The sequence below is a fragment of the Mytilus californianus genome, unplaced genomic scaffold (assembly GCF_021869535.1).
Source record: "Mytilus californianus isolate M0D057914Y unplaced genomic scaffold, xbMytCali1.0.p SCAF_8, whole genome shotgun sequence".
Taxonomy (NCBI): Eukaryota; Metazoa; Mollusca; class Bivalvia; order Mytilida; family Mytilidae; genus Mytilus; species Mytilus californianus.
This window is the reverse complement of record NW_026262734.1, coordinates 22,806,136-22,823,476: the sequence shown is the minus strand read 5'-3', so window position 1 is coordinate 22,823,476 and position 17,341 is coordinate 22,806,136. Positions and strand designations below refer to the sequence as shown.

The 17,341-nt window shown below is 33.3% G+C and overlaps 1 protein-coding gene across 1 annotated transcript; it reads right to left on the bottom strand.

Annotated features, from left to right (window-relative positions):
- Positions 1 to 7,459: 7,459 nt before the first annotated feature.
- Positions 7,460 to 13,553, bottom strand: LOC127711951 (tigger transposable element-derived protein 4-like). Its single transcript, XM_052218106.1, has 2 exons — positions 12,557 to 13,553; positions 7,460 to 7,509 (listed from the first exon to the last, which is right to left on the bottom strand). Exons 1-2 carry the CDS (start codon positions 13,551 to 13,553, stop codon positions 7,460 to 7,462), a joined length of 1,047 nt encoding a protein of 348 aa, XP_052074066.1.
- Between the last annotated feature and the right edge of the window lie 3,788 nt (positions 13,554 to 17,341).

The window sequence follows — 17,341 nt, the reverse complement described above, 5'->3', positions numbered from 1 at the left end:
GGTATGATAAGCCTCTGTCTCAACTTAGCTAATAAATTGGTTTTTTTTAAATCGTCTAATCTGTAAATTAAATGATAGTGTACTGTTTCTGATCGGGACATTTTGGCTGATTTATGATTCCCATGGCGGGTGGCGAATGCAATTATTGGGTCACTTACCCTATCAATGTGCCCGATCTATCTCCATTTGGAGATCATGCGATTCCCTCAGTTTTTGTTTATGTTAAATTAACTTGTCACGTTTTATTCGGTTAATTAGAAAACTAGTAAACTACTGTTGCCTTTATCTCCACCTCACATCAATATGTATGTTCAATATTTGTTAATTGATTCATATATCATATATCACAGTTAATAAAGTATTGCTAGAAAAAAATGCTAAATTTTCAATGGCCAAAGTAGCAGCTCTCGCAGGTAAAGTGAATCGTAGATTGATTTGGTCGTTCCTTTTTTTATGTATGGCTAGTTATCTTTATGAATATAGTAATTTTGTTCACGTTAAGCTTTGGAACAGTATTGTGTGTTGGTAAACCTCCGCATGTATAAATGCTAGTGGATTATCAGTCTCAAAAGGAAATGAACAGAGTAGTTCGTGTTGAAGAATTGGTTTCCATTCCTTTCAAACATAGTTCTTTTACCTTTATTCACCCAAAGCAAAGTTCATCGAACTAAGACAGTTTTGTCTATTCCAAAAAATTCAAAACAGAAAAATTGTCGAACAGTCTAATCAACGTAAGCATTAGTCAACAATGACATTCTAATTTAATTCTATGTAGCTGACGGAAAAATACCAATTGAAAATATCGAAGAAAAACAAACAATACAATCGCCTAAAAAGAAAACCGATGGAAAGACAAGCAACAGTCTACAAACCAATAAACAAATAACTAAATACAAAGCAACATGGGACCTTGCCCATATCGGCCAGGGACTCCGGAAGGGTAAGCGCATCCTGATTAACTGTTTTCACCAGTATAAAGAGAAATTAAAAATAATTTTTTTCCGTTTCAATGGTTTTACACTAGTAATTTTTGTGGGGCCCTTTATAGCTTGCTCTTCGGTGTGAGCCAATGCTCCGTGTTGAAGGCCGTACCTTGACCTATAATGGTTTACTTTTATAAATTGTAACTTGGATGGAGAGTTGTCTCATTGGCACTCATACCACATCTTCCTATATCTATTATAACAAATCATCGGTTATGCATATAGTCTTTCAGGGGCAATAACTCCTATTAGGGATCAATTGACATTTTCTGCAATGTTGACTCATTTGTAGGTCTTACTTTGCTGAACATGTTTGATATTTCTCTCTATCTGTCATAGCAAAAAACTAAAAAAAAAAACAACAGAAAACAATCGTTTTTCAAAGGAAATAATTAGGTCTTTTCACTTTTCTGTGGAAAGACCTATTGGTTTTCTTCTGATTATTTTTTTTTCTTCTTCCGCCACTTTTATTTCTTGCGTATAAATTTTGTTTCGCAAGATGTCGCTTAGATATTTAGTATATGATATCGAACAGTTTATGCGCCTTTGAAATTGACCCTGCTTAACCGAATACTTTTCTTTGTAAGAGTTATTTTCCCGAACACTGTTTTCCTTGTGAGTGCGTCTTCACCGTAACCGTAAAACAAAGCGACAAATTTATTTTACCAAATTGCTCGTTATTTCCTCAGGATGTTTTGTCCAATTTTGACCGAAGAGATACGTAAACTCCATATGAGAGTTATTTCCCCTACTGTATTTAACATAAGGGTTATATAAATGTATAGCATGAATGGTAAGTGATAGAGACCTAAGGTATATTGATTTGAGTTCCTTGCTTCATTTAAATGAAATTGGGGCCAAGGTCAAAGGTCAAGGTCATATTCTAAATTTTGACTTTTCCTTGTTATTTGATCTCCTCTGTCACTTTTAAAGATATATATAAAAGAACTAGTGCAAAATGTTTGCCTAATTGTGATTAAGATATGATACATTTGGTCTGAAACAATCCAATGACATCTTATTGGAGTTATTGTCCCTGAAATGATTCAATTTAAGGTTAATTGATTATTACTCCAACTTGGTACATGATAAAGCCATAGAGTCTTTTGCAAACTGTTGGTTGACATATGACCTTGACAAAAGTCAACCGGAAGTAACCTTGAGTGTACCGGAAGTAGTATTTTTTGCACTTATTTCATGGAAAAGTACCCAGAAACCATATATTTTTTGAATGATCATACATTTAACCTATCATTTGAGACCAGAAGTGACATTTTCTAAACCGAAAGGAGCATATTATCTTCCTTATTACAGGCATAAGTATATACAAATTATATATTTTTGGAATCAGTGTGAATAGAGCTATCATATAAGACCGGTAGTGACATTTTCTAAACTGGAAGTTGGCAATTTTCTCCCTTATTTCAGCCAAAAGTATATAGAAACCACATATTTATTGAATCAGTATGAAGAAACCTATACTTTGACGCTATAAATAATTTTGAGTAAACCAGAAGTAACTTCCTATCAATTATTTAGAAATCTTGATGTGGAAAGACCTTTTGGTTTTTAATTCATATAAGGGTTTATTTGACGATCATGAAAAACAATCAACACCATGACGTATGAAAACAATCAACATCATGGCGTATGAAAAACAATCAACATCATGGCATATGAAAAACAATCAACACCATGGCGTATAAAATAAGCAAAATAAATGTTAGACAGCAGTCCATAAAAAAAATAAAGATTGAGCAAAACGAACTCAATCACAAACAAGCATAGTGGTATCTACTCTTAAAGAGTATTTATATTTTATATTTTACGTAGCAAAAATAATCTGCAAAAGTGTTTGTCCTTGACAAGATGCATTTTAATTCAGTGAAGGTTCTTAATTAACCTGCATACGTAAACACACATGCATGTTAATTGCATTAATTTACGATAATTTAACACATTAAGATGCTGGTACTTCTCCATCAAAGCTGCGAAGGTAAGATGTGGTATATAATGTGGGGTAATTTTTGTCTTTTATTTTATGCATGATGGTATGATGTTTTAATCACTGCTCCACATTAGGGGACAAAGCTGTCTACTCGTGATTAAAACACATGAAATAACATTCAAAGTGTTAGAATATTGCCATATTTCAGACATTAAATGCAGGATATATTTTATAGTAGCAGTATGTGTCCTCAATATATCATAACATATGTAATCTTAGAACAGAGTACATTGAATCCATTACACATACTATGCTTTTGCAAAACATTACCAAAAATACAGCAACATTGTATTACTTTAGTGTTTACATGTATCGCACACAGTAGGATGGGCAAGAGGACTTTTTGCACAAAATGTTTGCCAACCAGTTAGCAAAATGGTGACAGTTCCTTCCTCCTAAGCTATATCCCTTTGTTTGTCCGAAATATTTGGCGCATCCCTTGACACATTCTGTACTGAGTACTCCATATCCTGCTGCGTACGATTCAGTGCCAGCTCTACAATTAGATCGATATGGCGAGGAACCGTATTCTGTTCCCCAAGGCATGAATTCATAGTAAACGCCACGATATTTTATATATCGGTGGGCTAGTCTACCAGTTGCTCTGCTCGGAGACCTCTTTCTTTTTCCTTTAACACAAGAAAGGTTTTGTGTTCCAAATTGGAAACCGTATCCTGCAGAACTACCTAGAAACAACATATTCCAGTTTATAATCATGGTTATGATGAGTATTTATTTCTGCCTGTATTCTGACTGTCATTTATTTTTCAATTTTAGTTTGTATTGTAATATTTTCCGTTGATTTAGCGTATCTATAAAACAATTGTCTCAAACAACTATCACGTACCAAAGAAAATATACAAAGAGAATTTTAAAATCCTGTGATTGACAAACATATGTTTCAATACCAGTACCATTACATGCATATGTAAGATGTTACAATATCTTTCCAATAAATGTTTTTGACGTTCCCTTGTCACCATCTTACGGTGTTTATATATCTCAACTTGTACGATTCGCTCGTGTATGTAACAATGTTTTAGATTTTAACGAGAGAAATTTATGTATTACTGAAAAATTATTACACCAGGGTTTTCGATATCACAAACTAGTCAAAACATTTACTAAATTTTATCATCGGTATAAGGACATCATTCGTAAATATAGCTCAACATGCAGACTTCTTATACGTTCAGGTATTTCACATCCAATTTTTTATGGAAATATTCTTTATAAAGCACAAAAATGTCAGTATTCACCTCTGAAGCTAACAAAACCTTTAAATAGACTTATTAAGAAGGGATATAGTTACGATACTGTTGTCAGGTCATTAAAGATTGCATATTTTGGCGTTAATATCGATTCACTTATAGGGTCTTTGCATCGGCACTAAACACATTTATTTAAAAACCAAGTGGCATGACACGGGTTATGTTCTTCTCATATATGTTATGATGGTATGATACTAAACCCCTAACGGGAAGGATTGTGCCTGATATTCATATGATGAAGACATAATCTTTCAATCAGTTAAATTGAAGTCTGGAGCTGGCATGTCAGTTAACTGCTAATAGTCTGTTGTTATTTATGTATTATTGTCATTTTGTTTATTTTCTTTTGTTACATCTTCTGACATCAGACTCGGACTTCTCTTGAACTGAATTTTAATGTGCGTATTGTTATGCGTTTACTTTTCTACATTGGCTAGAGGTATAGGGGAAGGGTTGAGATCTCATAAACATGTTTAACCCCGCCGCATTTTTGCGCCTGTCCCAAGTCAGGAGCCTCTAGCCTTTGTTAGTCTTGTATTATTTCTAATTTTAGTTTCTTGTGTACAATTCGGAGTTTAGTATGGCGTTCATTATCACTGAACTAGTATATATATTTGTTTAGGGGCCAGCTAAAGGACGCCTCCGGGTGCGGGAATTTCTCGCTACATTGAAGACCTGTTGGTGACCTTCTGCTGTTGTCTGTTCTATGGTCGGGTTGTTGTCTCTTTGACACATTCCCCATTTCCATTCTCAATTTTATTTTGACGCTACATACTAATTGATACATATCCCTTTACGACAAAAGGAAAAATTGTCTCAATCTTGACCCAACGTTGCTGCAGATCAAACGACCTCCCATTCTTGAGAATGTGTTTTAGCTAGTCGGTTGTAGAATTGTCTCTTGCTACATTTTGCTTTAAGTAATAATTTGTAAATATACAAGACATTTCATGATATGTGTAGTTGATGAAACTATTGGTTTAAAATAAATATACATTTCAGTATATCAAAAAGGTTAGGTGACAAAGTTTGTTCAGGCTCGTTTTCATGAACAACTTCTATGAATTGTTTAATTATTTATAGTTTCCGAAAATTGTATTTTAGATCATCTTCTTACCGAAACAATCCTCTCTTTTCCGTCCGCAGCCACACGATTGTTCAAAATAAACAAAGGAAAGTATCAAAAACAGCTGTAACAAAAAATATATTTAATAATTATTAATTATATAACATATTAAAATACGGAGATGAGTTAGATTACCAATGAGAAAACAATCCACCAACCAAACATAATGTGGTTGTAAGCAATTATAGGTAACCTTACGGCCTTCAACAATGAGGGAAACCCATACCGTATAGTCGGCTATGAAAGGCCCCAACATGAAAAATATGAAACAATTCAATTGAGAAAACTAACGGCCTAATTAATAACAAAACAATTAACGAAAAACAAATATGACAGACATGAACCAACGACAACCACTGAACTACAGGCTCCTGACTGGGGATAGGCACATACAGAATGTGGCGGGGTTTAACATGTTTGTGAGCGTTCAACCCTCCCCTTAACCTGGGAAAGAGGTGTAACGGCACAACATAATAACAAACTATAAAAATCAGTTGAAAAAGGCTTAACTCATCAGATCGATACAAAGAAGAAAAACATCCAACATAAAAACAGACCGGACGTTGCAGGATATTTATCTATTCCTCATCCCTAACAACGAAAAGGACACTAAGTACAGATCTGAGGGTACTTGCTGTTACTGACCGCTTGTTCAAAGCCAATAATAACTAATAAAAAAATCTAAGACTAAATTATAAATCAGTACACATCCAATATCCAATGGATTGAGTGTAAGGACGTCATTAACAGTCAGAGAAAAACATGACATTGTGCAATGCCAAAATAAAGGTATCGACAGACTGTAGTACCGTTAAAGTGCATATGTGTATAACAAAACTATTTAGTATGATTTTAATTTACTGATAACAAAATCAATATGTATACCAATAAAACTATAATCAAAGATCTAATTACAGTGTTGAATTGGTAACCTTTCATAATTAGTTTATTTAAAGGATTGATAAGTTTACCCATATCGTATATAAATTTCCGGATATGTATGTTTCATTAGAAACCGTTATTTGGATTAGCTGACAAACATCTCGAGGTACTCTAATATAAAGTTGAGTTTCCGAGTGCAAAAGACATTTTTGAATGATTCTAACAAAATTTAGACAGTAATATAAAGTATGAATAGAAAACCCAAATCAAAGATTAAAATGCTTTCAAATACACATGTACATGTATCCAAGAATTTTCTGCTATGGTAACTATAAATATAAGCTAGCTAAAACTTGTTCTTCAGAGCAAACATTTATAAAAACATGTCAATCTGTAAAAGTTTTACCAAATGAGTATAAAAGTCGTGCTTAAGGGCAAATAACAGTTATATTTGATCTTTTTGTTAAAATGTATCAAAGATCTAATTTCTCTTCCTTTTTAGTTAGATGTATGTTCCTCTGTCTTAGAGTTTTTGTGTTTTGTTGAACGTCGATTGTATGTTCATCTTTTGTTCCTTGAGCATAGTGTTACTGTTTTAAAGTTTTTAATATTGTCTTTGTAGGAAAAAATATACACAGGAAGATTAGTCACTCCTCTTCAATCATTTTGTTTACATTTTTGACAAGCTACTACTAATTATATATAAGAAGTTAGATAGTATTTCATGCAAAAGAACAGCTTTAAATCAACTTGCCTAAGGGAGTTTAGAATAGGTCAAACGTGTTGTCATATCGAATATAATAAGTTATTTGACACTGCTATCTTATTCACATACAATGCATATTAAATGTTTAATCCATATATGCTATTCATCAGGTTTACAAACGCAAAAAACTGTAAACTGACGAAGACAATAATTCGATTATCATATAACAGAAGTAGATTGTTTGTTTCAGACTGTTACTCTCATATAACGATAAAACGAGTTTCCGTTGTTTTAGATGTTCAGCAAATGTTCAATATGAAATGAACCTCTTCAAAATATGTAATATTTTAAGTCATAACTGTATATTAATTTGTCCGTAACATTCGATAACAGATTTGACTTTCTCAGAAAATTATCCAGGAATGACAAAAACGTTTATAGAATACAACACAATCAAATTTCTTACCGCAAATCCAAAAGGCTTCATGATGTAATTTCTCTCTTATATGATTGGTAATCAGAATGAATATTCTCTAAAATTAAATGTGTTTACAGTCTATATGTATGAATTAACACAAGTGCTTGACATGCGTAATGCATGTTTTAAAACTATGTATAGTAAAATAGGAAATTCATAAATATTTAGCATCAAACAGAAGTTATATTTTAATGATAATTATTTAAGGCATGAGTTTCGGTAAGGATTTTGTTCGTTGTTGAAGGCCTCACGGTGACTAATAGTTACTTACCTTCTTCGTCGTTTGGTCTCTAGTGCAGGGCTTTTTCATCAGCAATCATACCACATCTTCTTATTTTAAAAGAAAAGGTAAAAACCCATACCGCATACCAAGCTATAAAAGGCCATGATCTAACTACTAACGTACAACAGTTCAACCGAGAAAACTAATGGCCTGATTTATGTACAAAATAAACATCGATAAACAAATACGATAAACAGTAACAACCAGCAACTACTGAATTACAGATCCCGGACGTGGGACAGGCACCTACATAAAGTGGCGCGGTTAGTTATGTTTGTGGGTGCAAAATCCTCCCATAACATGTTTTTGTCCTAAGAATGAATGTAATTTTGACAATGGTAGCCTTTGCTTCCATATCATGAACTTAAGTATGTATAATGGCTTGTTTCGAAGCTGAGACATTTTCACACATGTGGTTAAATATTCGGAATAAAAAGTTATATTAGATTTTTCACAAATTGGGCAACCCCGAAAATGCCGCTGTGGTAGATGAAACATTATTTTTCACACAGTTAAATTCTCTGAAAATTCAGTTCGGTACAAACATTTAATAACTCCACAGTTTTGACATCTTTATTGTTCAGTCTTCTGCTCTTTAAAAATGCACAAACATTTAAGTTCAGTCAATTACTAAAAATAGCATCATGTTCATTTCATTGCATACAGGTTTTTAGTATTATTTATAGTTTGAGTACCTTACTTTGAGGCGCATTAGAGATATTGACTGATTTGCTGCTTTACGTTTTCCATGAGTCATCCAAATTGAGGATGAATTCGATCAGCAACTCACTAGTAAACACTCATAGGCATTTAATCTGCATAATGTATATAACGATAACATAAAAGGTCAAGACAATACGTCGTGTGAATCTTATAGTGTTATGTATCCCCGTTTGATAAAAATGGAAATAGCTATATATTTGAGATTCAATTGTAATGGTCTATATCCCTTTACAACTATAATACAAGATTACTACACTCTAAGAGTTTTTGTCAGAACTACACTATTCTATCTCCACATTCCTGTTGGATGATAATGGCTATACTGTTGTATCTCCACTATTTCTCATGAATTTTTCCTGTTAAATAATTCTTATAAAAATTATCTTAGTAGTGCTATGAATAAAAGATTTGCATAGTTTGAACTCAATCTATGAGCAACTCTTAGCAAATCCAGCAGTACAGAATTGGAATATTTCGAAGTTAAATATCCATGGTCTATCGAAATATCTCCAATGGACATATAGGGATACATTTCAAATTAAATTGGGAATGGAAATGGGGAATGTGTTAAAGAGACAACAACCCGACCAAAGAGCAGAAAACAGCCGAAGGCAACCAATGGGTCTTCAACACAGCGAGAAAAATCCCGCACCCGGAGGCGGGCTTCAGCTAGCTCCTAAACAAAAATGTGTACTAGTTCAATGAAAATGGACGTCATACTATACTCCAAAACATATAAATGAACAAAAATAAAAAAAACAAACATACAAGACTGACAAAGGCCATAGGATCCCGACTTGGGACAGGCGCAAAAATGCGGCGGGGTTAAATATGTTTTGTAAGATCTCAACCCTCTCCCTATACCTCTAGCCAATGTAGAATAAACAAACCCACAAAGACTACATTGTTTGAAGTAGAATTTTCTATCTCCAAAAAAAGGGATACTATATCTATCTAAGTTGTTTGTCTATTAAAAAACAATCGAACACTTATGAATTAAAGAATTACTCTTCGTGTACGTAAATTGGATTCCTATGTTACTTTTTTATGTCTCAGTCAAAAATTAATGATATTTAGCTTTTAAACTAAGATAAAATAATTTTTATCACTATAACCAAATGGTAAATACATCATTATAAGATTCACACGAAGAAATTTGTTATAACAGTTATATTTCGATAGGACGGACGAATTAACTTTGGTTACACTGTAACTCCCGGCTAGTGAGTGTTGTGACCATATTTTTTGCATGTATAAATATAAGGAGATGTGGTTTGATTATCAATGAGACAAATATCCACCAAAGTACAAGTGAAAAGGATGTCAGCAATTATAAGCAACCGTAAGGCCTCGACAATAAGAAATACCCATACCGTATAGTCGGTAATCAAAGACCCCGACATGAAAAATAAGAAACAAATCGATTGAGAAAACTAACAGCTTTATTTATGAGAAAGCAATTACGAAAAAGAATAATTAGAAACAACAATAAACGACAACCACTAAAGTAAAGGCTCCTGACTTGGAATGCACATAACAAATGTGGCGGGGTTAAATACGTTTGAAAGCGGCATTCCTTCAAGGTTACATGTACGGCCAAAATCTTTGCATTTATGAAATAATTTAGAAAATGTTTTAAGTAATTTGTGGTAAGGAAATACCTTACTTAATAATTTATCATTAATACATAGATTACGCTTATTGAAATCCAAAATGTCACTACAGACACGGGCATGACGAATGAGTTGTGATATAAAATCCCTGTAGGACGGTGCCAAAGAAACATCACCGTTCACAAACAGAAAAATTAACAATAGAAGAATAAAAAATCGATATATAAATAAAAACCAACTGTTCAGAGAACAATTGAAGGTCTTTCCACTTATAAAGATCTATTTTGAAATAGAACTATTAAAATCATATTCAGCGTCTAATGATAGTTTATTGTACACTGATTCCAAAAATACATGGTTTCTATACATTTTTTCAAAATAAGGAAGATAAATTGTTACTTCCGGTCTGAAAGATGTCACTTCCGGTTTTATTTGATAGTTTACTTGATATTGATTCCAAAAATATATGGTTTAATATACTTTTACATTGAATAAGTACAAAAAATAGCTACTTCCGGTTAACACAAGGTCACTTCCGGTTGGCTTTTCCATGGTCAAGTGGCTTGCAACGTAATGCAAAAAGTCCTATGGCTTTATCACGTATACATACGAGGTAAAAGCAAAGGTCAAAATCTAGAACGTCAAATTTACCTATGACCTTTAGCTCAATTTCAAGGTCATAAACCGAGGGCTTCAAATAAAAAGACCATAGGTCTTAATTATACATGGTTAATGAGTTATATCACTTTACGCCTAATTTTTAACATAAGAGGGGAGAAAACTCCAATTTAATGTTATCGTACCATTTCAACCAAAATTTATGTGTTACGACATGTCGCAACTTACAATTTAGTAAAAAATCTTGTCGATATCTTATACGGTTTTTGAAAAAAAAGGGAAAATAAGCGATAATCAAAATTTAAAATATGACCTTGACCTTGACCTTATTTTCTTATTTTTGGACCAAGGACCTCAAATCAAAAGATCCTAGGTCTCTATCACTTATGGTTTACAAGATAGAAATGCATATCACTAATAACAAACGCATAAGGGGAAATAACTCTCATATGGAGTGTTCATATCGCTTCGGTCAAAATTGGACAAATCATGCGAAGGATATAACGAGCAATTTTATAAAATAAATTTGTCGCTTTCTTTTATGGTTACAGAGGAGATGCAGTCACAAGGAAAACAGTGGTCGAGGAGATAACTCCTACAAAGAAAAGTATTCAGTTACGCAGAATGAATTTCAAAGGCGCATAAACTGTTCGATATCATATATCAAACATCTAAGCGACATCTTGCGTAACAAAATTTATACGCAAGAAATAAAAGTGGCGGAAGAAAAAAAAAAAATAATTAAAAACCAATTGTTCAAAGAACAATTGAAGGTCTTTCCACATCAATTTTCTAAATAATTGATAAGAAGCTACTTCTGGTTTACTCAAAGTTACTATTGGCGTCTAATCATAGATTTCTTCATACTGATTCAATAAATATATGGTTTCTAGATACTTTTGCCTGAAATAAGGGAGATAATTGCCAACATCCTGTTTAGAAAATGTCACTTCTGGTCTCATATGACAGCTTTATTTACACTGATTCCAAAAATATATGCTTTATATATACTTTTGCCTGTAAAAAGGGAGATAATTGGCTACTTCTGGTTAAGTAAATGTCACTTCCGGTCTCATATGATAGCTTCATTCACACTGATTCCAAAAATATATAGTTTGTATATACTTATGCCTGTAATAAGGGAGATAATACAGTCGAACCTCGTTGTGTCGAAGTCGAAGGGACCAGTCGAAAGTATTCGACTCATCCGAGGTCGAATGTGACGTCATATATTTGAAATGTATGAAATACCAATATGTGATTTCTGTAAACTAGATACGTGTTTATTGATCATTGTGCTTTTTTCGATATGATAATATATGATTGTGTATTCATGTTCCTTATTTTTTCTTTCTATGAATAAAAATGTAAACACAGTTAACGTAGTTTATTCTTTACTGAGCAAATAAATTATCAGGTAAGAAAGCTTACATTTATTTTCATAAAAGACAAAAGACAAGCACTACTAACTTTGAAAGGTAAGCACTAGCTATTCATAAATTCCATCATACTAATTAAACACACAAATACAGATTCAACACACAACATTCACAAATAAAATCAATACACAAATATTTACAAAGGTCAGTCACTATAAATTTTGGATCACTCGCGAAACGAAACAAGTCCTGAAAGATCACTGATTAGGGTCGTCTGCTTTGCGTTCAACTTTCTTTTGAGCTGTTTTCTGGTGAAATAGTTGTTGATCTTGGCGAGTAGTGGAAGCAATTCTTCTGTATCGTCCTGAGCTTCAAAGTATGACTGATATGTATCAGTCATCTCAACCATGGCAGACAAGCTCGGAACGGGTTTTTCTATCGTGATCGTATCTTCTTCGTCACTGTCTTCTTCTGTTTCTTTCATACTCGAAGTTATCTCGTTGATAATATCGTCGTCTGTTAGTGGCTCAGTGGTTGGAATATCATTGTCGATGTTGGCGTATTCTGTGAAATTAATTCCTGCAAGACGGGCTAGTGGAATATCATCGTCGTCGTCATCTTCTTCATCTTGTTGGTCACTTACTCTGGACTCAATGTCAACACTGAAACCTGCATGTCTAAAGCAGTTGCTTATTGTGGTGGCTGTGACTGAGAACCAAGCTCGTTGAAGAAATCGGAGTGCATCTAGGACAGTTAGACTGAACTCTGTTTTACTCTCGGCACATGCAATCTGTTTCATTAGGACCCTTTTGCGGTAGTGAACTTTTAAATTCTGAATGATACCTTGGTCACAGGGTTGTGTCTTACTGGTTGTATTAGGTGGCAAGAAAACCAGCTTAATATTTTTCAAGCCTTTAACGTGAGGATGAGCAGGGCAGTTGTCAACTATCATTGCTACTTTACGTTGCTGCCGTAAAAATTTCTTGTCAAGCTTTATTAACCAGTTGGTAAAGATTTCTGATGTCATCCATGCTTTTTTATTTGCCTCATACTGTGTTGGTAGCGTTTTGACATTCTTAAAGCACCTTGGGTTAACTGATTTACCAATGACTAGTATTTCGACTTTCTCGGAACCAGACATGTTTGTACACACCATAACAGTTAATCTCTCTTTACTTCGTTTACCACCACTGCAATCTACACCTTTGAACTCTAAAGTTTTTTCTGGCAACAATTTATAAAATAGCCCAGTCTCGTCAGCATTAAAAATGTTATCTGGTGTAAAGTCAGTCATTATGCCTTTCAGTTCTGTTACCCAATCGTTCATAGCTTCACTGTTAACATCAACAGATGTTGCCTCTCCACAAATTTTTTTAAATGTGATGTTGTGGCGATCTTTAAAACGATCAAGCCAACCATTGCTGCATTTAATTTCTGGGTGGTCTAATCTTTTTGCAAATTCCTCTGCTTTTGTTGTTAGCATTGGACCTGAGATAGGTAAGTTTTGATCTCTTACACTAGTAAACCATTTGAGTAGGGCGTGTTCAACATTTTCTTAAGTTGCAGTTCTCATACGTTTTCTTACTACTTTGTTGGTAAGCTTCTATAATTTTATTAGCATTTTTTATCCAAGTGGATAGTGTATTTGCAGGAACACCAAAACTGCGTGCAATTTCTGACTTGGGTTTTGATGCCCTTTCGACTTCTAGTATGGCTTGGTATTTATCTTCTATTGATTTGACATTGAGTTTTCTCTTAGCCGATCTAGCTATCCCCCCGGATGACCCGGTGCCTTCACTAGATTGTTCAGCTAACATCGCGTACTGTAAGAATGAACTATTGTGGCCATGCAACCCCTTTTATAGCAAAGTAAAAATATTTGCATAATTAATCTTTAAAGAATGTGAACAGTGTTCATAGATTAAAAAGACCGACTCATAATAATTAATAAACTATTTTAATCCTTTTAATTATTGTTCTTATTCTAACGGTTAATTTAATCTCAGCTTGTGTCATTTAAATTCGTTTCGTTTTTATACCAAGTGAAATATGTTCAGCACGTTCAAGTTCCGCTTGGACGATCAACAAAGGTGTTGATTAGCAGTCACCATAAACATGTCATTTTAACTGTTATACAAACAAGTATGTTTACACAGCTTTAATCACTTATGGAAATGATTAGGTTAAACAAGAAAAACATCCGTTATGAATTTTATTTTTAAAGTTTTTATTTCTTTCGATTTTTTTTTTACTTTTGCACTTCGAGACATCGGGGTCAATTTACATCAATTTTACATCGACGGGGCTTAAGAATTACCTCGACTTAACCGAGAATTCAAATCATCCGAGTTCGACTCATCAGAGGTTAAAATGCATTGATCAAACGGGAATTATGCCGGGACCGAGAAATTACTTCGACTCATCCGAGTTTTCGACACAACCGAGTTCGACACAACGAGGTTCGACTGTATGCTACTTCCGGTTTATAAAATGTCACTTCCGGTCTCAAATGATAGGTTAATATATGCCCATTCAAAAAATATATGGATTTCTAGTACTTTTCCATGAAAAAAGTGCAAAAATGGCTACTTCTGGTTTATTCAAGGTCACTTCCCGCTGTCATTTTTCAAGGTCATATGTCACCCAACCTTTTGTAAAAGGTCATATGGCTTTATAATGAACCATGTTGAAGTAATAATCAATTAACCTTATAATTGGACATTTCAGGGGCACTAACTCCTATTTGATGCCATTAGATTGTTTCAGACCAAATTTAACATATCTTCATTACAATTAAGCAAACATTTTGCACTTTTGTTCTTTTATAGATATATTTAAAAGTGTTGGAGAAAATGCAAAAACAAGGAAATATCAAAATTGAGAACTTGACCTTGACATTTGACCTTGACTTCATTTTCTAAGTTAGGACCTAGGGGTCTCAAATAAAAACATTCTAGGGTTATACAGTTAACGGTTTATGAGTTAAAAATACATACCGACAAATTTATTCGGTAAAGGTAGATAACTCCTATAAAATTTCATCAAAACCTTCGATCCAAATAACCAAAAATTCCTTAGCATGTAACGAACAATTTAGAAAAAGAATTTTGTCGATAACTTTATTTGTTACAAAGGAGATGCACACACTTGATAAACAGTGAATAGGGAGATAACTCTTACAAAGAAAATTGTTCGGCTAAGCAGGGTGAAATTTAAAAGCGCATACACTGTAAGATACAATGTAAGAAATATCTAAGCGACATATTGCGAAACAAATATTTATCGCAAGAACAAAATTTGGCGGAAAAAAAAAATAAAAAAAATAAAAACCAATTGTTCAGAGAACAATTGAAGGTCTTTCCACCCATAAAGTTCAATTTTGATATAGAACTATTAAAATTCAGTTTGATATATCATATTCAGCGTCAAATGATAGCTTATTGTACACTGATTCCAAAAATATATGGTTTCTATACATTATTTTCTAAATAAGGGAGATAAATTGTTACTTCCTGTTTGAAATATGTCACTTCCGGTTGTATTTGATAGTTTACTTGATACTGATTCCAAAAATATATGGTTCAATATACTTTAACATTAAATAAGTACAAAAAATAGCTACTTCCAGTTTACACCAGGTCACTTCCGGTTGGCTGTTCCATGGTTAAGTGGCTTGCAACGTAATGCAAAAAGTCCCATGGCTTTATCATGTATACATATGAGGTAAAAGCAAAGGTCAAAATCTAGAACGTCAATTTTACCTATGACCTTGAGCTCAATTTCAAGGTCATAAACCAAGGGCTTCAAATCAAAAGACTATAGGTCTTAATTATATATGGTTGATGAGTTATATCACAATATGTCTAATTTTTAATATAAGAGGGGAGAAAACTCCAATTCAATGTTAGCGTACCCTTTCAACCAAAATTTATGTGTTACGACATGTCGCAACTTACAATTTAGTAAAAATATGTTGTCGATATCTTATACGGTTCTTGAAGAGAATTGAACATAAGCCAAAACCAAAATTTAAAATATGACCTTGACCTCTGACCTTGACCTAATTTTCTTATTTTTGGATCAAGGACCTCAAATCAAAAGATCCTAGGTCTCTATCACTTATGGTTTACAAGATAGAAATGCATATCACTAATAACAAACGCATAAGGGGAAATAACTCTCATATGGAGTGTTCGTATCGCTTCGGTCAAAATAGGACAAATCATGCGAAGGATATAACGAGCAATTTTATAAAATAAATTTGTCGCTTTCTTTTATGGTTACAGAGGAGATGCAGTCACAAGGAAAACAGTGTTCAGGGAGATAACTCCTACAAAGAAAAGTCTTCAGTTATGCAGGGTGAATTTCAAAGGCGCATAAACTGTTCGATATCATATATCAAACATCTAAGCGACATCTTGCGTAACAAAATTTATACGCAAGAAATAAAAGTGGCGGAAGAAGAAAAAAAAAATAATAATCAGAACAAATACAATAGGTCTTTCCACCGAAAAGTGGAAAGACCTAATAATCAGAACAAATACAATAGGTCTTTCCACCGAAAGACCTAATAAGTTTGGTACGTTTTACATTATTTGAAAATGTAGTATTACTAATCTTTATTGGGAATGACTCACAGTAACACATTGGCAAGTAAAACTGAATATTTTTTGTAAAATGAAAACAAATAAACGAAAAAGAGAGAAATTCCAAGTAAAAAAGAAATGATAATCATCTTGTCAAAATCATTGCCTTCCCAAAGGAGACATAAAGTAATTAATGAAAAGAAGTGCAACAGATTTTCACAATGTCGATAGAAGAAATTTAATTATTGCTAATCTTACACTTTTTAACCTTCACCTGCATTTTTTGTTTCATATTTACACACACATCTAATATTGATTCTTCATATTGATATTGACATTTAATCGTTGTTGTCAAATGTCCTTGAAATGTTTTGTATTGAATTTTAAAATATTAGAAAGTAAAATAACAAAAATACCGAATTCTAATGAAAATTCAAAACAGAAAGTGCCTTTTCAAATAGCAAATCAAAAGCTCAAACACATCAAACGAATAGAAAAAAACAACTATCATATTCATGAACTGGTACAGGCATTTCATTATGTAGAAAATGGTGGATTAAGCCTGAAAGGATTGTAACCATAGATTTCCTAAGTCAGATCAGGCACACTATTTTGAACTTTCGTTTTTATTTTAAATGCTCTTCAACTTTTATTTGAATTGACCTCTCAACTGGTATAGTCATGG

Bases quoted from the DNA above. Each gene is read 5' to 3' on its own strand.
- LOC127711951 (XM_052218106.1), bottom strand. From the start codon at position 13,553: ATGCTAACAACAAAAGCAGAGGAATTTGCAAAAAGATTAGACCACCCA. The intron at 7,510-12,556 runs GTATGAAAGAAA...ATTTAATTTTAG, and splicing joins TATCAACGAGATAACTTCGA to AGAATATTCATTCTGATTAC.